Source organism: Sus scrofa, chromosome 9 (genome assembly GCF_000003025.6).
Source record: "Sus scrofa isolate TJ Tabasco breed Duroc chromosome 9, Sscrofa11.1, whole genome shotgun sequence".
Taxonomy (NCBI): Eukaryota; Metazoa; Chordata; class Mammalia; order Artiodactyla; family Suidae; genus Sus; species Sus scrofa.
Window position 1 is genome coordinate 2,612,446 of NC_010451.4, and position 25,381 is coordinate 2,637,826.

The window sequence follows — 25,381 nt, forward strand, 5'->3', positions numbered from 1 at the left end:
ATGGAGGTTCCCAGGCCAGGGGTTGAATCAGAGCCATAGCCGCCGGCCTACCCCACAGCCACAGCCACACCAGATCCGAGCGCCATCTGCAACCTACACCACAGCTCAAGGCAACACTGGATCCTTAACCCACTGAGCGAGGCCAGGGATCGAACCTGTGTCCTCACAGTTACTAGTCGGATTCGTTTCTGCTGAGCCACAATGGGAACGTCTGATACTTTATTTTTAACTAAAGTTCATATTTTGTTTGGATTCCTTAGGTTCTGTCTTTGTTTTGTGTTCTGAAAACTCACGTCCTCTTTCGGATCCAGGATCCCACCCAGGATGCCACATTTCATTTGGTTATCGTGTCTCCCGAGGCTCCTCCTGGCTGTGACAGTTTCTCGGGGTTGTTTTTGATGACTTTTACGGTTTGGAGGAGAACAGGCTGCATTTTTTACAGGAAGCCCATGTATGACAATTTGATGTTTTTCGCATGATCAGACTTAGGTTAGGGGTTTGGGGCGGGGTCACAGAGACAAAGTCCTATTTCCATCACATCATCTCAAGGGAACCTACGTGAACAGGGTTTAACACTGGTGACGTCCGCCCGGATCCTTTGGCTGAAGCAATGTTGTCAGCAGTTTCTTCTCTTTTTCTATCAGCGGGAAAGGGAACAGGAACATTCCAATTCCCAGGCTCAGCGAGGGAAGTAGCAGCTCCAGCAGCCCGGCTCCATGGACGATGCAGACAGTGTAAAGAGCGCCATCTAGTGCTGAATGGCAGTGACGTCCTCATCAGACACCCCCCGCCCCTCCAACCCCCTCCCGCCCCCTGCCCCCCGCCCCGCGTGATCATGATTTGGGTAGTTCAGGTTGCGGGATCCAAACTGCCGTTATTCACTAGTTGTTCCTTTTAGCTTAAATCATGCATCGTCAGTTTCTGTGACTGCAACTAAAAACTCTGATCAACTTTTTATGATTTTGTGCTATTAAAATTTTCTCTAGGAGCTTCTTGGCGCTTTCACTGTCCAAGGCAGGAGAGGTAGGAGTTTTTCTCCCGAATGTGAAAAAGCCCCACAGGCATCTCTTTGAATGGGGTGGCGCATGACTCTCAGAGTTTCAGTTATCCATTGCTGCATCTCAACACTTAGTGCCCCCAAACAGCAATAATTTTAGTTTGCTCAGGATTCCCTGCGTCCAGCATTTGGACGGGGGGGTGGCAAGGCTAGGTCGTATTTAAATAGGTCGTGGCAGTATTTAAGATATGACCGTGGGAAGGAATGGCTGAGATCATTGGAGGAAGCTCACAAGTTTGGGTTAGATGCTGAAATCCCTTTTCACTCGGGTAGTCTGTGCTTATGTGGATTTGGGGGAGATGATACCAAAAACTCATTTTCTGGAGCTTTCAGGAAAGAACATCATGAACTTGGCCTCTAGTACCCTTTCTCAGGCTGAAATGCTCTGGGACATGAATGACCCCAGTGATAAAGACTTCCAAATATACTGATGATTTTGATCAGAGACGATTTCAAGATTTGTACCACTGGGACATCCAAACTGAAATGTCTTTAATGTTAGTTTACACCTCAGATGTTATCTCAGGATAATTCAGCTTAAACAAACCTCTTAGATTTAAGGGTGATCATATTTAAAATACGTCCACATCAGCTGAATGAACCAAAATCTCCTTCAAAAGAGTACTTAATACTTTCATCATCAAGCAGTAACCTCACTTTTCATCCTTTTATTTCTTCCCTGTGTTTAGGGTGGTGTATTCACAGGTTCTGGACCAAGTCCCTTACTTTTACGCATCTCCTTGAAATGACCTAATTCACAAGTGTCGACTGAACGCCTGCTCCTCTTTTAAGAACGTTACCTTAAAATCAGACCTGGAGGTCACCGCCTCTGAGAAAAGGACTTTCTTCCAGCGAGTTTCCTGAGAGCTCCTTTGACCTCCTTGTTCCTCAGGCTATAAATGATGGGGTTCAACATTGGGGTGACCACTGTGTAGAACACAGAGATCGTCTTATCCTGCTCTTTTGTGGTCCTGGCGTTTGGCCGCATGTAGGCGAATATTCCCGAGCCGTAGAAGAGGACAACGACAGTGAGATGGGAGCCACAGGTGGAGAAAGCTTTGAGCCTCCCCGCCCCAGACGGCATCTGGACCACAGTGGAGATGATGTTCCCGTAGGAGACAAGGATGAGGGACACCGGAGCCAGGAGGATGGCCACGCCCATTGCAGCGATGGCCGTCTCGGCCTCGTGGGTGTCTGCTGAAGCCAGCTTCAGGAGGGCAGGGGGCTCACAAAAGTAGTGATTGACCACGTTCCGTCCTTGATAGGGAAGTTGGAAAGTAAAGGTGGTGTCCACCAGAGACACCAGGGCGCCACTGGCCCAGGACCCCACGGCCAGCTGGAGACACGCTTGTCGGGTCATGACGGCGGCGTAGCGCAGGGGCTTGCAGACGGCCACGTAGCGGTCATAGGACATGACCGCCAGCAGCGCGCACTCGGCACACCCAACCAGAAGGAAGACCATTATCTGGGCCATACACCCCGAAAAAGAAATGGTTTTCCTCTTCACCAGGAAGTGGACCAATACCTGGGGGACGACGCTGGTAGAGAAACAGAGGTCTGCGAAAGACAGGTTTCTAAGAAAAAGTACATGGGCGTGTGAAGTCGAGGATCCAGGAAGATGAGAATGATGATGAGCAGGTTTCCCAGCACGGTCAGCAGATAAATGGTGAGGAAAAGAGTGAACAGCAGGCGCTGGGTCTGCACGTCCTGAGAAAGGCCAGGAAGACAAACTCGGCCACGAAGCTGTGGTTTTCTTCTCCCATTGAGACTTACGCTTGTTTACCTGTTGGGCTCAAACAAAAAGAACAAACTTTGCGTGAATGACATCAAGTCCTGAAGCAGAGGCTCATTTAGAGCTCACCTTTAAAACCTAATTCACTACGTCTAGATTTTTTGCACCCAGATTGTTCTAATGGATTCTGAGTATTTTTATTCTTATTATTGGTTTTAATTTAAATCCACTTCATCCCCCCCCCAGTTTCCTTTCCCCAGTGTCATTTATTTATAGATAGAATATGATGCTATTAAAGCCTTCTGGGCTAATTCTGCTATGAGGATATCATGTGGATTTTACGAAGTGACTGCACACTTATTGTTAGGAAATGACATATACTCTTAGGACTATACCACCATCTGATAAAAACCCTACATATTGAATTATAGCATATGCTTGAAAAATGTAAAACTGTTTTTAAGCATCAAATCTAATCTGACCTCTTAAAACAAAAAACTTTTCTTGGGTTTAAAAATAAATAAAGCCTTGGCATATCAACACTAAGGACCATTCCATTTGGATTAAATAATAAAATATTAAAGTTAAAACATTACAAAAAAGGGGAAAAATAGGTTAAAATTGCTGTGATATAGAGACAGGATCAGACTTGAAAAATCACAAAGCCTTCTAAGAAAACAAGAAGGAAAACGTGTAGAGTTTACAAAATAAGTTGAAAGGTTTTTGAGCAATAATAACAATGAGTAAAATTAAAAAAAAGATAAACTACAAACAGAGGACAATGTTTCAGGGAGATACAGGACACAAGTTAAAATTCATTAAGATTCCATATCAAACGCTATGAAAATTGTTGAATAATGAAATAATGGGGCCAAGGACACAAAGGGACTATTTACAAAGAAGAAACGCAAACAGCTACTAATATAAGAAAAATATTCAGTATTGCTATAATGAAGTGCAATTATGACAATGAGACTTTTCATCTGGGACATTAGCTAAGATTTTAATAGCAATAGTCGCAACAAAAATAACTAGTTTTTTTTTTTTTTTTAAGGGCTGCACCCGTGGTATATGGAAGCTGCCAGGCTAGGGGTCAAATCAGAGCTACAGCTGCCCGCCTACACCGCAGCCACAGCAACGTGGGATCCTAACCAAGTCTGTGAACTACAGCACACCTCACAGCAAGGCTGGGTCCCTGACCCACTGGACGAGACCAGGGATCAAACCTGCACCCTCATGGATGCTAGTCGGATTGTTTCTGCTGCTTCACAATAGGAACCCCCAATAGCCAGTTTTTACTGGGCATTGAACACATGCCAGGCATTCCTTTAAGGTTTTATATGATTATTTTGTCCAGATAACATTATGAGGTAGATACCGTCTTCTTTTACAGGTGAGAAAACTGAGGCACAGAGAGGTTGAATCACACAAACTAACGGCAGAATCCATTAGCTGTGTAACGTGTAATGCGGGTGCAGAGAAAGACACATTTTTGTATAATGAGAGTAGGAAAGTTAGTACGATATTTCTGGAAAGCAATTTTGCCAATACATTAAATGACTCGAACACTCATATGCTTTGATTCAGTTCTCAATAGTATGGGCAAGGGAGAAATTCCTTTTTTGCCAGTCCTTTCTCCCCTTGGAGGAGTACGAATCTGATGGGTAACATTCTAGGACGCTGACCGGTCCACGTTTACCGCTGGGTGGGCTACTGGGCTTTCCAAGGTCATGCACGGTTCTGTTTCTTCGCTCTCTTCTGGAGCTGAACTGAGAAGGTGAGCAAGGCCCCTTAAGGAGTTTACTTGCTCTTGCTCTCGTTTTTGAATAGTTTCCAAGTGTGCTCATCATTGCTTCCTTCTACTGTAACATGTTACCAGCCGGAGGGTAGAATGATGATACAATATGGATTTAAGCCACAAGGGAGGCTGAGGTTCCTAGAGACTTTAGACCAGACCAAGCAGCCCAACGCATGCTTATCACAGCTCTGGATTTGAGTGATGTTAGCGACTGGCCCAACTAATAAAAAGTGGTGATTATTTTCCATTATTCATGTTTCTTTTGTAGGACTCTAAGGGAAGAAATAACCAAGAATAGAGGAGTATGAGGAGTATAAGGAGTTCCTGAATCCCTTAAGTCTAATATCATCTAATACCCTCAGATATTGTCCCAAATTCTAAATCCAATTCGAGGAGTCCATTCTAAATAAATACTCTAAGTTGCAGAAAGTATTTATAAGAAAATATGTCTGTCACATCACACAATGAAATAATAGTTTAAAAATACATAAAAGCAAGGCAACACAATAGAGATCCCAGAAATAAACCCACACCTGTATGGCCAAGAAGGTGCCGAGAATACTGACTGGGGAAAGGGTGGTCTCATCAGTAAATGCTGCTGGGAAAACTGGACATGCACTGACAAAAGCATGAAATTGGGCCTTTATCTCACACCATATACAAACATCAACTCAAAGTGGATTAAAGACTTAACTCACAGCAGAAAATATAAGGAGAAAACTTCTGGACATTAGTCTTGGCAATGATTTCTTGGATATGACACCAAAAACAAAAGCAACAAAAACAAAAAAATAGACAAGTGAAACCACATCAAACTAAAAAGCCTCTGCATTCCAAAGGAGACAATTAACAACACGAAAAAGCAACCTATGGAATGGGAGACAACATCTGCAAACCATGCATCAGATAAAAAGTTAGTATCTGAAACACATGGATAACTCATACAGCCCAATGTCCAAAAAGCAAACATCACAATCAAAATATGGACAAAGAAACTGAAGAGACTCTTCTCCAAGAAGACATACAAATAGCCAACAGGAACCTGGAAAAGTGCTAAATGTCACTAATGATCATCAAAACGTAAATCTAAACCACAAGGGTTACCTCACCCTTGTTAGGATGCCTATTATTAAAAAAAAAAGAAGAAAGAAACCCAGAAGATAACAAGTGTTGGTAACAATCCTTGTACAAAACAAAGGATTATTACTCAGCCATAAAAAATGAAATGCTGCCATTTGCACTAACGTGGATGGACGCTGAGCGCATTATACTAAGTGAAATAAGCCAGACAAAGATAAATACTTTATGGTTTCATTTATATGTGGAATCTAATAAATAAAACGAGTGAGTGAATAAAGTAAAACTGAACAGACTCACAGATACAGAGAACAAACTCGCGGTTACCAGAGGGGAGAGGGTGGGGGAGGGGCAAGGCGGGGGTAGGAGATGAAGAGGCACCAACTACTGTGTATAAAATAAACCATAAGACTATATTTCACAGCACAGAGAATATAGCCAATATTCCATAGTAAATTTAAATGGCGTGTCATCTATGAAAACACTGAGTCACTATGTTGTATGCCTGAATAAAATATTGTAAATCAACTACAATAAAAAAAAGATTTTAAAATGTTGACTATACATACAGTGGAACATTATTCACTCTTTAGAAAGAAGGAAATCCTGCTACTTGTGACAACGTGGATAAACTCGGAGGGCATTATGCTAAATGACATCAACCAGACAGAGAAGTCCAAATACATATAAATGTGATAGCACTTACACGAGGAATCTGAAATAAGTCAAACCCGCAGAGGCAGAACGTGGTGCGGAGGTCTCAGGGGCTGTGAGGAGGAGGAAATGGAGAGAGATCAGTCAAAGATGCGAGTGATTAGTTACAGGATGAATAAATCCTAGAGATGTACAGTCCCCACAGTTTATCGAAGAACCATTTCCTCTCCCGCAACTTTTTCTGAAATTCCACAGAGAATAACTTACCTACTCTCAGCACTGTCAGCTTCAGAGCAACATCTGCCCCTTTCTTTGGTCCGTTCCTTGTCCAGGTGTGACCTGGGCAACATCTGTCCCTTTCTTTGGTCCGTTCCTTGTCCAGGTGTGACCTGGGCAACATCTGTCCCTTTCTTTGGTCCGTTCTCTTGTCCAGTGTTGGCATCTTTTTTCGTCCGTTCTTGTCCAGGTGTGACCTGGGCAACATCTGTCCCTTTCTTTGTCGTTCTTGTCAGGTGACCTGGCCATCTGTCCCTTTCTTTGGTCCGTTCTCTTGTCCAGGTGTGACCTGGGCACTGCTGTGTCCTCTGACCCGCACATACTGATCATCAACAGCACTAACAGCCATGATGGCAGTAAGTTTCCATCGGTACTTGCCAAAGGGCTTATTTAGATAATATACTATATGTTAATTTAAAAATATGAATAGTTTATAACATGGTAAACCCGATGTGTAATTAATGAAGGGTTATCCTGCCACCACGATCAAACTCTCCCGCGTTATCTAACGTTGTGGGTAACAGACGGTAACAAACTATGGGATGACAGAGTGACTTGACCTCTATACTAATCCCTTTGCCTGTGGGCCTTAAACCTCGAATACTCTGAGAGTGTATTTTCCATGAGTTGTATATTGTGTATTTCTTCCTTTCTGTAAATACCGGTTCCTTATGACGGTTATAATAAGGAAAGTGTTCCTGAGCACTGACCTAAACTGCACCGTGATACAGTTCTCTCGGGAATTATTTTATGGAACCAGACAGCCTGCAGGCAACGTGAACGGACACCAGCCGTTTCTGTGAACATGTGCATTGGATAACAGTCTGCAAACTCACAAGAAAGGCGAGCTCCTGCCATGTCTTCCCCAGCAGCCCTGGGATCCACAGATTTCCAGAATCCCAGGTCCCTCTGCTCGTGTAACCCTTCAGCTTACAAAATCCTGCTCATTTGGATTTTTAGAAAAGACTGTCAAACTATAGTTGATTTACAAAGTTGTGTCCATCTCTTTCACTTTGATTCGAATGATCTATCCACACTTTGCCTGGTAACCCACGGCCCTTCATCCATGGTCACTAATAAAGGCATATGCCCCATTCTGCCCCTCTCAAAAAAAAAAAAAAAAAAAAAGTGGCTTGTCCACAGTCACACAGCTGACAAGTGACAGAGCTGGCATTTGAGCCCAGGCAGTCTGGCTCTGGAGCCTGCACCATTCACCACCTGACAAAGGGCTATCTGCATGAAGAAATGAACAGAGGGCAGAGGACCACCCTGCGAGGAAAGGGACCTGGCTCCAATTCCCACTCTGTGACATCCAGAGTCATTCAAGTCTGTCTGGTGTCCTGCAGCAGGGCCCCAGAGGCCAGTCGCAGCCTCCATTCCAGTGCCAGGTATGCCCAGAGCATCAAACACTGGAGCCAGAGCGGGTGGCTGCTTTGGGGAGGAGAGAAATGGCTGTGTCGACATCTTCCACAGAAAGAATTCTTTCTGCTGAGTTAAAAACATGCAGCAAAATACCATGTATGGGCATGTGTGGGTGCTTCTCCCCCAGTGACTCCTTTAAAGGACAGTCTCACCACACTGATGAACTCTCTTTGGCCACATCCATGGCACGCTGAAGTTCCCAGGCCAGGGAGTGAACCCTCGCCACGGCAGTGGCCTGGGCCACAGCAGTGACACCACCAGGTCCTTCCACACTAGGCCACCAGGGAACTCCTACATCGATAAACATTTTACACACCACAAAACCAAAAATCCAGATGGAAACTGTACGTACACATAAAGAGTGGCTCTCTCGCCATCTGTTCCAGGGAGGATTTGTATATTTAAGGCACATGCATGTGAATATGTTGGTTGGGGAAGAAGGTGGTTTAGGATCTAGAAAGGAGAGGAGAGTTGAGTCATAAATAAGCGGCAAAGGAGCCAAACAAGATGAAATGCGGTATCTCTCTATTCCAAAGAAGGCCAGTGATAATTATTCTTTCAGACTCTAAATATTTCATAATATACTCTGTCAGCTTTACTAATTCATTCAACAACGGTGTCTCTTTACTACAGAGAGAAAATGGCTGGGAAAAATAAAACAATGAGACCAAAAGTTCGAAGAAAGCAGTCCGGGGAAGCTGACCACAGTGGACAGGACTCCAGAGAGTGGAGAAGCACAGAAAGAAGGGACACAGCCAGAGTCTGTGATCTTTTCCCCAAACCAAAATGACAGGCAGTGACCCTTCCTCCCTCTGAGCCCCTGGTCACTTTGTAACCAATACGGCCTTTCCTGCTATCTTCTCTCAGGAACCTTCTCTCACGTGCACACAACTGGAGACACCAGAATGATGCCTTGTTACACACACACAACACACGCCACATATACTTCCTCGGTCAGCTTCGCAAGCAGGGTCTCAACAAACACGCAGCCATGCACATGCCAGAGATGCAGGCACCTGCATATTTAATATTCTTATATACCTACTCGCATGGCCACCAAATCCTACCCACAACAAAAGGAGTCACGGAGTGGGTACTGAGCCAGTGGAAGCCGAAGCCATCCTGCCTGACTTGCCCGGGGAGGACATGGAGCACGGGGACCGGTGTGAATCCAGCACCGACTGGACCTGGACCACTCTCCTCCGTCTGCTCTAACCCACCCGGGGGAAGGGAGGCTCAGCCGGTGTCCTGTCTGGTCCGGGCCCCTTTGCCCTCCTAGACCCAGAGGGTGCTCACAGGCCAGAAGCTCCTGACGGGGTTCCTCAGAGCAACACCCCTGGCGTCCTTCCAGCTCCCTGCCTGCTCCAGGGGGGACGGTGGGAGGAAGGCAAGCTGCGGGCAGACAGCGACGGGCTGAGAGCGGAGGGCAGGGAGGACCAGGCAGAGCTGCCTTTCCCCGGGAAAATGGACGGAGCGGGCCTCTCCCTGAGGGAGAAGGTCCGAGAGGACGGGGCACTGGATTCGGGAAGAGTGGGGATAGGACGGTCTCTAGGAGTTGAGCGAGAAAGAAAAACTGAGGTAAGAGGGCGAATGATCAAGTTCAGCTTCCCCAGCAGCTCGCTCACCTCCCAGCCTCCAGCCAGTCCTGCCGAGTCCTACCGACCCCGGCGCGTCTTCACCTGAGGACAGAGATAAAGCAGGAAAACGGCTCAGGCGCCACAGGTAAGGCAGCCAGGATTGAGCACCCCAGGGAGTGACTCCTGCAGCCTGCACCCCCACTCCTGAGGGGTGTCCCCAGCAGCCGCTAGGCTTCCAGGCAGGGTCTCCCACGCCTGCCCCACAGCCAGCCGATGATGGGACTCCATGCAAACCCGTCCTCCTTCCTTAATTCAAGGCACAAACTCCAATTCTCTCAGGTCCCAGCTCTGACCAGAGGGACTATTTAAGGGGAGGTCCTGAGAGGGATGAACGCAGGTCGTTCCCTGGAGCTTCCAGAACCTTCAAGTTTATTACCTTTCCATCCTCTGAGACACCCTAGGGCGCCTGTCTTACATCTGAGATCACAGGCCAAAGCACCTCTTTCTCAAGCCCTATACCAACGTCATTCAAAGGATGTCAGCCCATCAAGTCTCAGAGGCTCATACGTCATCAACACCTGCGTTCTCATTTACCCGGTAACTGAACAGAAATGAAAATGAGTGAATATTGGTTTATGCAGATGCCAGCTACCTAACTGAGTAATGCACCTTGGCCGAGGGGCTTGCATTGTCATTTCAGTTTACGGTGTCTTGGTGCCACGCGACCCTCTTCAGTGGCAGAGTTTCACTTGGTTAGCCCTGTCCTGATATCAACATGACAACAGGGTGTGCTGCTGCAGTACAGCTGTATATAAAGCTTTTCTTTGGTGGGAGAATCCACCGTCAAAGGGCAGATTGGTAGAATAAAACAGTTGCAGAATTATTAAGACTACTTTGGCCACGGGAAAAGGGACCACTCCTACAGTTCTCTCAAGCTAATGTCCAAAAAAGTTAAGGTGAGTTTTCGATCCAAATGATGCGCGCATATTATCCAAAGGCCAAATGCCGAAGAGAAAATCGGTGGAAGAACCGAGTCCTCAGAGGACACTGGAGCTGTGCGATGTGCGGGCATGTGCCCTGAAGCTGTCAGTCCTCCAGCCACAATTCAAGGCGCAACTCAGCTCCAGCAAAACGTCGTCTGTCCCGTTAAGGAAATGCTATTAATTTGAACTCTACAGTTTTTCTGGCTTTGCGGTTTGGCTTACACAGTATTTGTAGTTTTGTTGCGGTTTCACAGAACGCATAAATGGAACTCATTAAAAATAAATGGATGATGCTCCATGGTATAAATATACCATGATTTATTTAACCATATTCGTATTAATGGACATTTGGGTTATTTCCAATCTTTAGACATTAAAAACATGACCACGGTGACCACCTTAGAATATACATATATGTCCTTATCAAATGTGTTTGAAGAATAAATTTCCTGGGGTTTAATTCTGGGGTCTAAAGGTATGTTCCTTTAAAATATCAGTAGATATTGTCAGGTGCATTAATTTACACTCATAAAAACTGCATTAATGTTCCTATTTACTCACACCTTTGCAAACAGTTGGTGTTGTCATACTCTTCGACTTTGCAAATGTTAGTTAAAAAAAAAAACCCTCATTGTTATTTTATTGTAAGATACTTTACACTGTGTTATTTTATAAGATACTTTATTATATGAACATAGTATCATATGTTTATTGATCATTTTTCAATTTCTTTTTCTGTGAAGGGATTATTTACTCATTTTCTTTTATTGAGCTATTCAACTCTCTTTTACTGCTTTGTAAAACCCATGGCTATTATGAAAAATTGGCTCTTTGATTTTACCTTGAAAATAAGGTTTTTTCCATTTTGTTAGTTGACTTTATGGATTTTTATATTTTTTGTAATTTAATCCAGTCAACTCAATCAGTCTTTACCACTCATGATTTCTGATTTTTGTGTTAATATTTATTTTTTAAATTTATTTATTTATTTATTTTTGTCTTTTTGCTATTTCTTTGGGCCGCTCCCATGGCACATGGAGATTCCCAGGCTAGGGGTTGAATCGGAGCTGTAGCCGCCGGCCTACGCCAGAGCCACAGCAACACGGGATCCAAGCCATGTCTGCAACCTACACCACAGCTCACAGCAACGCCGGATCCTTAACCCACTGAGCAAGGGCAGGGATCGAACCTGCAACCTCATGGTTCCTAGTCGGATTCGTTAACCACTGCGCCATGACGGGAACTCCTGTGTTAATATTTAAAAGGCTCCTGATTATGTTTTAAAAGATTATGGTTTTTAAAAAAATATTTTTCTAAAATTGTCATATTTTTGCTTACATATATGGCTTCATTTACATCTCAATACATCCAGAATTTATTTCTGATTTAAGGAGTGGGGTAAGGGATTCGTAGTTCTTTCCCCAAAATGGTTCTTTCTCCCACAGAATAGGAGAAAATGTTTGCAAACTTATGGCTGATGAGAGTCTTGCATTTAGAATATGCAAAAAATTCATGGGCTCCTCAGAGCAGTTTTCTCAGGGTTACTCGAGATGCTGCCTCCCGGATTTACGTCCTCATTTTGCCCCCAAATAAAACGTAACTCTCAAAAAAAAAAAAAAAAAAAAAAAAAAAAAAAAAAAACATGCTGCTGTGCCCTTCCACGTTGCAGCACATGTCAGTACCTCACTCCGTTTTATGGCTGAGTGATAGTTCGCTCATGGATATAACACGTTGCTTATTCAGTCCTCGGTTGGTGGCCACTGGGTTGTCTCTACTTCTAAGAGGCTGTTTTGAACAGCGCTGCTGTGACCGTGCAAGCACAAGCTTTCGTCTGGTCACCGTTTTCAGTTCTCTTGGGACACACACCTGGGAGTGGAATCGCTGAGACACATGGCAGCTCTGGACTTACCGAGGAGTTGCCAACCTGTTCTCAGAGCACCTGCACCAGTTTACAGTCCCAGCAGCAGTGCAGGGGGGTCCATTTCTCCACACCCTTGCTGGTCTGCACTCTTGCCTGCCTGCTGCCTGCCTGCCTGCCTGCCTGCCTGCCTGCCTGCCTGCCTGCCTGCCTGCCTTCCTGCCTGCCTGCCTTCCTTCCTGCCTTCTTTCCTTCCGTCTTTCCACCCCTCCCTCCCTCTCTCCTTCTTGCCTCCCTCCTGTCTCAGCAGCTGTGGGGTTTGCAAATACTTTCTCCCACTCCTGGGGCTGTCTTTTCACTTTCTTGGCAAGAGTAAGTTAAAACAGCGCAATGCTGTCTTAATCGGCTTCAGGCTGTCTTTTTCTTGATTACGCAGTCAATTGTTTGTTGTAAACTTTTGACATTTTTCAGTCCAGATAAAGCTGTGTTTGTTTGTTTTCCAGACAGTATTTGCCCTTTTTTTTTTTTTAATTTCTTCAGAGGGATGGCCTTTTGGAATCCCCCACGTTACTGTTTTCATTCTTAAAAATAATTTTGGACAGAACTTTGGCTATTTTAGTAATCTTTACAAAGAGTCAGTTTGGGATTTTGATAATCTAATCACTAATAATAATCTAATTATTGTCTATTTCATTGATTTCCTGTTTTATTTTTGGATTTGCCTCTGCCCCCAGCAGCTCCTCTCTCTTCTCTATCCCTCTCAGCTCTCTTTTAGTGAGGGGTACTTAACACGGTAATGTGCACCAATCTTAAGTAAAACCCGAGAAGTTTTACATACCCGTACACCTGCACAGCCATTACGTAGGTCAGAATATAAAATATTCACAGCACATCGCAAGTTAACACTCCCTCAAAGGTAACTATTATCTGGAATTCTACAAGCAGCAATTAGTTTCGTCTGTTCTTGTGCTTCAAATAAAGGGAAGCACACACTATGTACCTCTTTGTGTGTCTGGCTTCTTTAGTAACCACCATTCTGTGAATTTTGTCTATGTGTTCTATGTACGACAGTTCATTTTTAAAAAGTTGTTTAATAATATTCCATTGTTTGTACCACAATTTATCCTTTCTGTTGTTCATAGAAATTTACATTGGGAGTTCCTATAACAAACCCAACTAGTTAGTAGCCATGAGAATGTGGGTTCAATCCCTGTCCTTGCTCAGTGGGTTAAAGATCCATCATTGCCGTGAGCTGTGGTCAAGTCACAGATGCGGCTTGGATCCTGCATTGCTACGGTGGAGGCCAATTGGACCTCTAGCCTGGGAACCTCCATACGCAGCAGGTATGGCCTAAAAAGACAAGAAGATTAAAAAAAAAGAAATGTATATTGCTTCCACACTGGGCTATTATGAATAAAGCTATTATAACACCCTGGTACATATTGCGTGTTGGATATCAAAACTCATCTCTCTATGGTATATATTAAGGAAGAAATTACTTTTTAGCTATTTATATTTTTTTCTTTGGCAGCATGTGTGGCATGCATAAATTCCCTGGCCAGGGATGGAACTCATGCCATAGCAGTGACCAGAACCATAGCAGTGACGATGCTGGATCCTTAAACGGCTGAGCCACCAGGGAACTCTGCTATTTGTATTTCTTACATTGTAAGTGCATGTTCAAGTCTTTTGCCCATTTTAACAACTGGAATTTTCTGACTTTTCTAATTAATTTGTAGCAGCTCCTTATATATTCAGGGCATCATGTCTATAGCTTACCGTTAAGTTATTAAAATAATAATATGTGTAAATAAACACAAATAATAAAGAAATAGGGTTAAATTGTCATGAGACATGTTTCTACAATATTTTCTTAGCCTCTTTGCTGAAAACTCCATCTTGTCCTGCTTTATTTGACCCCATGTTCCTGCTTGAAAAGCAGTCGCAGTGCTGGTGAAGGACTTAAGCTTAAGAATAAAGACCTAAAGGCATAAGTTATTCATAGGGTCAGCTGAGTGAGGACTTAATGCTTTGGTCTAGGCACGCCGTTTGCACAAGCATGCTCTGTCCTCTAAAGAATAAGAGGAAGATGAGCCTCATGGCCCCAAGGGGTTTATGAGGGGTCGTTAGCAGGATATGCATTAGCAAGGAGAACCGAGGTGCAAACCTAAGCACGCCAGGTTGCTACAGAAGCACAATGGTGATTCTCTAGAATGCTATGCATAGATAGCTCACACCAAGCTTCCTCAAATGCTAATGATTGTTAAATGCCTAAAGGTCAGAATAAAAGCTTAATCAGCAACCCGTTAGGTGACTTTTAAAATAATTAAAAAAAAAACCTATATCCTGCACCTACAACCCCCTCCTCACTTGACATAAGCCTAAAGAGCACAATAAAAGCAGTGTGGTTTCTTGAGGCGGAGCTCTTGGTCCCTGAGACCTTGAGTCCCCCGGTTCCCACCTTTAATTAAGATAAAGGTCTCTGTGTCTTGTTTTATGTTAACTTTTTTCCTTAAGTTTCATAGCACCCGTTCTTCAGCCCCATCCTGCTGAGCGGGTCTCGGCACAACTGTTAATAATTAGAGAATCTAAACATTTTCTGAGGCACACAGTATTTGCATTCTACAAATTATAAAATTCCTCCAAATCTTACATAGAGTATGTGATAGACCTGGGTAGCAACCTAATTATTTCTTCCTCCAGAATACAAATACTTCTGCAAAACATAACACTTCTCCAAAGAGAAGGCACGTAAGAACGGATGACGAGGCTCATAAATGGAGATCCGAGGGCTTAGTACGTGTCATTTTCGTCCTCCTTCGGCCATTTGGGAAACTTCTGAGAGGAAATGCAGCTCAGGATCCACCCGAACGACTCAGAAATCTCCTGGGCGCTCCAGCTGCTCCAGAGACTGCTCCTCGTATCCCATGGTTACCTCGCTTAAACGGACTGTTGTTGCACAGTGTGCCCCAAAGTCAGCAAGACCTTTGGGTAGATGGAGCAGGAGGACACAGGAGATGTGGGGATTCCCCTTCCTGCCTTGCCCTTGCCCTTGACTTTGGGGATTTCACTGAGCAAGGTGACTTAATGACAAGATAGCCTAGACTCTGCTCTTCCCCTGCAGCCAATACACCTGTGGCAATTTCCCCCTTAACAGCGAGATGTCCTCACTGGTTTTAACACGCTGATATGATCTTTTCTCTCCACCAGATGAGAAAACGCTGGTAAGATTATTAGAGGGAAGAAAAGAGAAGGCATGCTTTGAGCAGAGGAGATAAGCTGGCATATACTGGGAGGGATCTGGTTTCAATCGCTTTACAGATTTGATTTTAAAAATTCAACTGGTTTTGTCCAAACAGTCTGCTTCTTGCCGCTAAGTCTTTCGCTGTTGATCTGACCAGGGCTTTTTCCCACAGTGGATCTACCATATCAAACCACCATCACCACGTCAAATTCTTTGTGAGGAAGAATTATGGGTCTCACCTGACGAAGACATAGCAGGACTTCCATGGGTCCATACTGATCCTTCAGGTGGGAATTCCTATGCCCATGTTGATCTGGGGTTGGAGGATAGCAACCGGCTTGGAGAGTAGGAGGTGATTTCGAGCACAAAAGATCTTGGTCTGAGAAGAGAAATTTAGTATTTTCTCTGGGTTCCTATGGATTTCCTTGGCATCTTCCCCCTAAAGGAAATATCAGATTAGACAGTGCATGGCTCTGTGATCCTATCACTCCGTTCCACATCGAGTAATATACGCCATCTTCAGAGAAATGAACTTACAAGCTGGTGTTAAATCTGGAGAAAAGGCAGAGTAACACGAGAGAAAGGCTGACGGTCAACATAACGTCTTCACAGAAGCTCGCTGACCTTGGAGGCAGAGTCACAGCCACCTGGGCAGCATGTTCCCCCACACACTTGCACGGGAGAAGGACATGCTTTTAAAAACAAAGCAGGACAGGTCAAGGGTGTAACCTTCTAATGTCCCCTGCTCAGGGTCAGCGAAAGCCCCTCTACCAGGCAGGTCACACGTCACACTCATCTCTGACTCACATTCACCTCTCTGTTTCCTGTTACTTTGGCTCAGGTCAAATCAGCTCGAAAAACATGCATTAGACACTTCCTCTGTGCCAGGATTTCTCTTATTTGCTGTAAAGAAAGATGACTCAGATGAGGTCCCTGCCCTCGAACATCTTACAGTCACAAAGAAAATATTTTCAATTTGGTTTGTTACGAGCCATGATGCTGTAGGTACACTATGTATCCAGGGTAGGCTGGACGTTTGAGAACGTGTGTGTTTTTGTGTGTGTCTATGTCTGTGAGTGTTGCGGGAGGTGGAGTGGGGATGGAGGAGATGTGTGGGTCGGAAAGGAAAAGGGTCCAGAATAATACTTTTCCTAAACGGAACCTTGAAAAACCGGTAGCAGGTGAAAAGGCTTAGAAATCAGAAATGACCTGTAGCTGCTCCTGCTATAAATTAACCGCGGATTGTAGGCATCACTTAGAACTTTGGGACACGTACTTAGTCTTACGCTCAATATCCCTTCTCGTCAACCCCCAGAAAGAGCATTTGTTCACCATTTCCTTTTTCCCCGAGCTCTAGACACACGAGTGGCACAGAGCATTGATTTCTGTTCTGGGAAGGGTGTGAGCTGGGGGCAGAGAAAGGAGTCTAAAGGACCTGAGCTGAACCGTTACCCGGAGACTCTAAGAACCAAGTGGGTGATAACGTCCTATAAAGCAGTGTTAATTTGAAATGTACCCATCCTGGATTAGCTTGTATTTTCAAAGCTTATTTTCACATCAGTTATTTTGACTGTAGGCCATATTTCCCCTTGGAAGCAATTCTAAAGTCTGATTGACGAAATCGTTAGAGGACGCAGCAGACTCAGTTGGCCCCATTGTTCATTCACTAAACCACTGTTTGCTACGAGTCTTCACCAAGGACCACGCTGGCCCTGGGGATGAAACACGACTACAGTGTGTGTCCACTTGTCTGAGATGCTTTGGCCTCGGCAGCTGGGTTTTCTATCTGTATCCCCTTTACCAAGCACGTGCTTGGCCAACGAGGTTTGCTTAGGAGATAAGGTGATGGAATGTTTGAAGTGTGTTGACTGCTCGGGGAAATGATGCTAACTGCACATGGCGGGCATCTGAACAGAGAGATTACACTGAACAAAACCCAGTGAGGTTTAAAATGCAGTGTGTCCTGGTGTGGGGCAGGGAAAAGGGCTGGAAAGGGGCCTGTGGTCAGACGAGGCTGCCACTTACGATCATCAGGTAGAGAGACGATGCTCCTATTGGTGCTTTACTTGCTCACTTATTTCAGTGATGAACTGAAATCTTTCATCATTTCTGACTCACAGACCCATTCAGATGCCTAAGGCCCTGTTATTAGATTCCATGGAATGTAATTAGGTCTTTTTGAGAAAACTCCTGGGAATTCCTTTAGCCTAGAAATGCTGAACATGGAATTCAGGGGGTTCTTCAATTTAGATGTGAATGCTCCTTCTTTATTTGTACTTGAGCTGAAATTTAAAATTTCTTTGTTTGAATGTAGGTCCCGAAACCATCGCTAGCAGGATGCATGACTTTATCACCAATAGAAATCAGAGGAATTAAATGGATTGACTTCAACCTATTGTTTTATTACTAGAAGTGTGATATTCAAAAGAAGATACTTTTGATCTATCATATGTTTGCCAGATAGCAGAAGTGGATGCATCATCTTCGAAAGTATGAAATTTCACAATATTGAAAACGTTCCAAATAAAGCAGCACGATCATCCTTGAAAAAACCTTGTACAAGCGATTCTTGAAATGATTGGCCGTGACTGGGGGCAATTCCTAGGCCCTCCACCTCGGAATTATATAATTGTATGGGCTATGCACACCCACGTTTAATGTGTAGTGACTTTATACTAAGGGACAAACTATGAGACGGACAAATCAGACCCAGGTGACCGAATTCCTCCTTCTGGGACTCTCTGATGACCAGCGCACCCAGCAGCTGCTATTCCTCTTATTCCTGGCCGTCTACCTGCTCACCGTGCTTGGAAACGTACTTCTCGTGTCCCTTGTTCTGGCCGACTCTCGCCTCCACACACCCATGTACTTCTTTCTATGCAATTTATCTCTGGCTGACCTCTGCTTCTCCACCAACATCGTCCCTCAGGCCCTCGTCCACCTGATGTCCAGGAAGAAAGTGATTTCCTTCACACGCTGTGCAGCGCAGCTTCTCTTCTTCCTCATTTTTGGGGGTACACAGTGTGCCCTCCTGGCGGAGATGTCCTATGACCGGTATGTGGCCATCTGTCACCCTTTGCATTACCCTAGCATCATGACATGGAGGCGGTGCGTCCAGCTGGCCGCAGGGTCGTGGGCGAGCGGCATTCTGGTGTCTGTGGTGGACGCCGCCTTCACACTAAGGCTCCCTTACCGGGGCAGCCGTAACGTGGCTCATTTCTTTTGTGAGGCCCCTGCACTGGTGATCCTGGCGTCCACAGACACCCGCGCTTCGGAGATGGCCATTTTCCTCATGGGGGTTGTGATTCTCCTCGTACCTGTTTCCCTAATCCTGGTGTCTTACGGCCGCATCATAGCGACGGTGGTCAGGATGCAGTCAGCCTCGGGGAGGCTCAAGGCATTCTCTACCTGTGGCTCCCACCTCGTGGTGGTCATCCTTTTTTACGGGTCAGCAATCGCCACCTACATGACACCAAAGTCTTCCAAAGAACAGGAGAAGCTGGTGTCTGTGTTCTATGCCATAGTGACCCCCATGCTTAACCCCCTCATCTACAGCCTGAGGAATAAGGATGTGAAGGGGGCTCTGAGGAAAGTGGCCACAAGGAATGTCCCATGCAGGCTTGCAACTTTCCACTGACAGTGAGACCCTGCTGGCTGCAGCCTTGTGAGGCTTGCTGAGTAGGTCCCCGAGCAGGACTGCAATATGGTACAATTTTCATCTGTGGACCGACTCTCCACCCTTTATCGAGCCCTTTCTTTGTAGAAGGACAATAATGCATGAAACATTAGGAAGGAGGGTTTGCTTCCTTCTAGTCGGGATTTCAGAAAGTCCCCTGAGAAATATTCCTGCTTCATAAATCATAAATCCTGGAGCCGGTAAAATCTATCTTTTAAAAAATCATATCACTATCTATTTCAGATCCTATTCCAACTCCTCTATCTTTTGGTTATTCATGAATATCTTTGCATCCTCAAATAACCGATAAACTGACCAACAGTACATAACCACCTGACATGGGCTGGGGCTCCACGCATGCGTATGTGCACCTGCACGTGCGTCTGAGGGGGAGTGAGGAGCATGGTATGAAAACGCAGAACATCTGAACTCTGCTGTCACCTCTCACACTATTGTTAGAGACATGATCTACTGGGGCCCATCTTTATAAGGGTAAACAGAGGGGTTTGGAAACCAACAACAAATAGCGACATCCAAGGGGAGCGAGAGTGAGAAGCTATTACCAATCCTAGGCCTGAAGGATCAAAGGGAGGCAGCTGAAACTTGGGGAGGGTAGCCGTACATGGAAAGCCACCGACAGGAGCTGGGACTTAGATATTTGGAGGCAAGGAAGCCGTGGGAATAAACATTTCCAGCTCATTCTCTACATATGTTTTGATTTCCTGTTACTGTATTAAAAAAAACCCAAATAACCTCCTCATCTGAAGGATTTCATCATGTCTACAAAGGCCTTTTTACCGTGTACAATAACGTGCCCATGGATTTGGGGGACTGGGATGGGGACATCTTTCGGGGCCAAGAGTCTACCTACCATACTGAGGTCAAGTAAAATTAATGTGCAAATTCACGAAAGCTGGCTCGAATTTTTATCATAGTGCTAATGGACCGAGTCGTGTGAGTGCCGTCATGTGAACAGAACCTCATGACCTGCCTTTTTATTTGCAAATTCTTATGGTGATATTTCAGAACGTGCTGCCCTTCTGGTGCGTGAGAGCTGTAGGATACCCCACATGGGAGCCTGAATGGGTGCGGGTACCTCCCTGGCACACAGAGTTAGAGCTGTTTGTGGCGTTTGAGGAGAGGACGGGCCTGGGAAGTAAAAACTACTTTACTCTGCTCACTGTCAGTAAATGCGCATGAACGATTTACACAAAGCTATGGCGCCCACATCCGAGTCTGCTCTTTGTCCAGAGTCCAGAGTTGAACAATATTCATGGACAAAACCCTACACAGGGGCTGCTAAATTGCTTGAGGGACATGCAAGCTTACAAAGGACAGGTGATTTCATCCAATCACAATAGCATTATCAAAAAAAATCTAGGAGACAAAAAGTTTGGGGTTATTCACAGCAGTTTCCCATACTTTGTCCACATATAGTCAATTTGGGATTCTTTCACACCCTTCCTATCAAGCAACTCTCATATCCGAGGTGCACAATTTGAGACTGAGGCAGTCATTGGTGTGAAGTAGTCTTCCTCCAGATAAGGCACCGGTTATGGTAGCAGAGGAAGCTCTCAACTGATAGCCCCCTAAACATGTATACGTGACGAGACAGCGGAAGATTTAAAGTATCTTTTGATTTTCTGTCCTTCTCACCAGAATATAATTCCATGAGGCAAGACAATTGTCTGTTTTATGCACCAGTGTATTTTAGGGTCTAAATAAGGTTTGACACATGCTGAATGCTGAATAAAAATGTGTGAAATTTTGAATTTGAGTTTTGAATTTTTGAAAGTTTGAGTTTAAACTCAAAAGCTGTTGAAGAAATGAGTGCAAGAATAAAACAAACTCTCCTGTTTATTGTCATTATTCTCATTTAGCGCATAAACAAAAGCTCAGTGAGAGTCATAAGTAGAAGTTTTGGACAAAAAGAGAGTAAGGCAGAAAAATATAAAATGACATGGATGGAGAAGGTCAAGAAAAATTAAAACCAAAAAATGACAACTTTTTGTGAAGTTGTCAACTTTCAGAGAGGCTGCTAATGGTGCAAACCAGTAGCAACCTCAGAGACACTGGGAGCACAGTCTCAGAGAACACGGGGCCTACGGAAGCACCTTCGTTCATCACGCCTGCTTTCCATTCACAAACGGATGCCCGTGGAAAGCCCACACCCCAGTGGGTACACGGTGGCACCTGGAAAGAGTGGAGGGCAAATACGTACTGGAGAAACTTGCTTTTCTTCGCCTTGTCCTGGAGTGCTGCCCCTTGGTTTCCAAGCCCGTCACAGTTTCCGAGGGCCCAGGGCCCTGAGGACGACTCGTCTCAGTGCAGCCTTCACCTCGCTGTTCCTTAAGCTGTAGATGATGGGGTTCAGCATGGGCGTCAGCACCGTGTAGGACAGGGACAGCAGCTTCTTGCCCTCGGGGGAGGTGCTGGACCGGGGCCGGAAGTAGGTGAGGATGGCAGTGCTGTAGAAGAGAGAGACCACCAGCAGGTGGGAGGAGCAGGTGGAGAAGGCCCGGTGCTTCCCCTCCGCTGCGGGCATCCTGAAGACGGCGGAGAGGATGCGGACATAGGACCCCAGGATCCACAAGAAAGGGAAGAGGATGAATAGGACAGTGGCTGTCAGGGCCTCCAGCTCGAACACGGAGGTGTCAGCACAGACCAGGGCAATGACGGGGGGGCTGTCGCAGAAGAAGTGGTTCACCCTGTTGGGGCCACAAAAAGGGAAGCTGAAAATCCATGTGGTCTGCACAGTGGCCACTGGAAACCCTGAGACCCAAGAGGCAGCTGCCAGCTGGGCACAAGCCCTGCGACCCATGATGACCGGGTAGCGCAAAGGGTCGCAGATGGCCACGTAGCGGTCGTATGCCATGGTGGCCAGGAGGCAGCACTCAGCAGCTCCAAAGAAGAAGAAGAAATACATCTGAGCGGCACAGCCGAGGAAGGAGATGGCTGTGTCCTGGGTGATCAGGGTCCCCAGCACCTTGGGCACAATGACCAGGTTGAAGCCAATCTCCAGAAGGACAAGTTCCTGAGGAAGAAGTACATGGGGCTGTGCAGGGCAGAGTCAGCAGTAGTGACCAGGATGATGAGGACATTTCCCGTCAGGGTGACCAGGTAAATGATCAAAAAAAGGAGAAACAACAGAGCTTGGATCTCAGAGGACAGGGCTGAGAAACTCACAAGAACAAACTCGCTGACAATTGTCCAGTTTCCCCACATGATTCTTCTGCCCAGGATCTCACTGGGCATCCGTACTCCTGGAAGGTGGAAGTTCCCACATATTATTTAAACCTCTATCATACCCTCAGAAAGGGAACGTCCTGTGGCCTCATTCTTCATCCTTCTTATTGTAGTTGTTAACATTCAAACACTCTGCTTCCTCAAATGTAAAAAACAAGTCTGGCTACGGGATTCACAGGTTTTTTGACAAATGCTAACTTTTTTTTAGACGGAACTGAGGTGCACCCTATGTATCACACGCATGTCCTGACTTGGCCCCAGGGAGGACGGTCAAGGTCACAGCTTCCCTCTTGTGCGGGTCCCCATCTCTCCTCCACCGTCAGTGGTGCTAAAAGAAGCAGCCAGGCCACGCTTTTCTGGAGAGAGGTCCTAAGGCACAGAAAGGTGGTGAGGTGGGCCAGGGCATGTTTCCTGCAAAAGGGTGGGAAGGAGGAAGTCGAGGAAAGTGAGCCAAGGAGCACCAGTGTTCCCGAGCAGGAGCCCTGCAGGTGTTCACTCTGCAGCAGCTCATACTTGGGAAGATTTCAGAAATTGAGGAAAACTTCATCTCTAACCTCAGACAATCATAGTTGGAAGACACGTAATATAGAAACGGGTTTATCTTGATCCCTGGACTAAGTATTGTCTTCGAGGCTCCATGTGCTGAAACCAAGGGAAGGCAGGCTCTAGACAGTGTCAGGCAGAGAGAGACTCTAAGTGTGTTATGTAAACTCCTACTGGTTGACTTGGGTCTTGACTCTCAAAAAATACAAAACCTAATTTTACGTATTAACAAAAGCCAACTCAAGCATGCAACTATAACTAATAATGTTAAATTCTATGAAAAAGGATCAGAAAGCTTCATCAATGCATCAACAACTAAGCTTCACAACTGGGACCCTGAAAGTCTCTGTAATGACGATAAACGTAAATGAAGCAATAAATCTAAAGAATTTAGCATGGTGACTGGTACATAACACATGTTCAATGAATGCTAGCCATTATAGTTCTTATGATATAATGTCAGATCTACCTTCCAAAACCCACTTTATCTAACCCATTGCCCAAACTCACTGTAGACCTCGCTTTTCAATCACTGAGAAAAAAAATTGTTTATTCAATAAGCATTGCTTTTGTGTGCCAGACATTATTCTCAATACTGAAGATAATACATCAGTAAATAAAACAAATCTCTGCCCTCATGGAACCCACCCTCTAGAGGGAAGACAGATTTAAAGTTAATTATGTAAGTAGAATGTATAGACTGTTAGATGGGGATAAGAATAATGTTGAGCTTCTTTTCATGTCCCTATTAGCTATCCATATGTCTTCTTTCGAGAAATGTCTATGGAGGTCTTCTGCTCATTTTTTGATTGGGGCATATATCTGGACAAAACTATAATTCAAAAAGACACATGCATCTCTGTGTTCATCACAGCAATACTCACAATAGCCAAGGAATGTAAACAACCTAAATGTCCATCGACAGGTGAATGGGTTAAGAAGATGTGGTACATATATACAGTGAAATACTACTCACCCATAAAAAAGAACAAAATAATGCCATTTGCAGCAATATGGATGCAATTAGAGATTCTCGTGCTAAGAGAAGTAAGTCGGAAAGAGAAAGACAAATACCATATGATATCACCTATATGTGGAATCTAAAATATTGTACAAATGAACCTTTCTACTAACAGAAACAGACTCACAGACATGCAGAACAGGCTTGTGGCTGCCAAGGCCTATGGGGGGGGAGTGGGATGGACTGTGAGTTTGGGGTAGGTAGATGCATTACATTTAGAATGGACAAAAAATAAGGTCCTACCATAGAGCTCAGGGAACTATATTCAGTCTCTTGAGAGAGAACATGATGGAAGATAGTATAAGAAAAAGAATGTATGTGTGTGTTTGTGTGTGAGAGAGACAGAGAGACTGTGCCATACAGTAGAAATTGGCACAACACTGTAAACCAACTATACTTTAAAAAATAATGCAGAAGAATAAAGCAGTGGAGAAGATAGGATTGGGGGTGCAGGGAGGTCACAGATGGCTTCACTGAGAAGATGATATTTGCGTAAGGGCTGAGCAAGTGAAAGATGTGAAGTCAGGGTGGTGAAGGAAAGGGGGGTAAAGAGAAAAAATAATGAGAAAGTTATTTAAAAATGTTGCTCATCCTTATTCATTTTAAAAACCTCAAGCTGGGCATCACTTCTTTATGAAAACTTTTGATACCTTACTTATTTTCATAGTAAGAATGAACATTTATTGAGCACCAGGTCAGTACCAGACAGCACCTTGAGTGTTTTGCAAGTATTATGTTTGTCTCACAACTACCAGAAGATGTAGGGACTATTATTAGATCCACTTTCCAGCCAAGGACTCTGAGGCACAGAGAAACGGAGTAATTGTCCCAAAGTTAGGCAGCCAGCAAGTGTTGGCATCGGGGTATGCTTCCTAGGCAGTGTGACTCCAGGGCAGGAGTTTGACAACAAGGTGGCACTTTCACCCACTCTCTGAGAAGGGGAATGAATTGAGCTTAGGTGAGACTAGGCTGGAAGGTTTGGCATAGGATGGTAGCGAAGGAGAAAAAAGCAAGATGACTTATAGAGGGGCAGAAAGTTTCAAGGTGTTAGCACCATCGGAGAGCTGAAATATACTTTCACAGTCCTTATCTTAAAAGAACCATGAATATATGTCTGCATCTCACATTCTAGGTGGTACACTCCTTGAGAGCAGAACTTGTGTTAGCCACCCTGTGATCCCAATGCCTTGCAAGGTAGACGCCCAGTCAACCGTTAT

At 44.9% G+C, this 25,381-nt stretch overlaps 3 protein-coding genes across 3 annotated transcripts; 1 reads left to right on the forward strand and 2 right to left on the reverse strand.

Moving 5' to 3' along the window:
* Positions 826–3,882, reverse strand: LOC100738306 (olfactory receptor 2D3). Its single transcript, XM_013979100.2, is given in 3 exon segments — positions 826–2,635; positions 2,638–2,778; positions 2,781–3,882. Coding segments are annotated over 3 exon segments (939 nt in total). The 5' UTR covers positions 2,821–3,882; the 3' UTR covers positions 826–1,877.
* LOC106504179 (olfactory receptor 10A4) lies at positions 15,989–23,973 on the reverse strand. Its single transcript, XM_021062315.1, is given in 3 exon segments — positions 15,989–16,117; positions 21,576–22,375; positions 22,378–23,973. Coding segments are annotated over 2 exon segments (972 nt in total). The 5' UTR covers positions 22,610–23,973; the 3' UTR covers positions 15,989–16,117; positions 21,576–21,635.
* LOC100624726 (olfactory receptor 2D2) lies at positions 16,113–21,593 on the forward strand. Its single transcript, XM_021062317.1, has one exon. It carries the CDS (start codon positions 18,368–18,370, stop codon positions 19,313–19,315), a length of 948 nt encoding a protein of 315 aa, XP_020917976.1. The 5' UTR covers positions 16,113–18,367; the 3' UTR covers positions 19,316–21,593.

Coding starts and splice junctions, on each gene's coding strand:
- LOC100624726 (XM_021062317.1), top strand. CDS start 18,368: ATGAGACGGACAAATCAGACCCAGGTGACCGAATTCCTCCTTCTGGGA.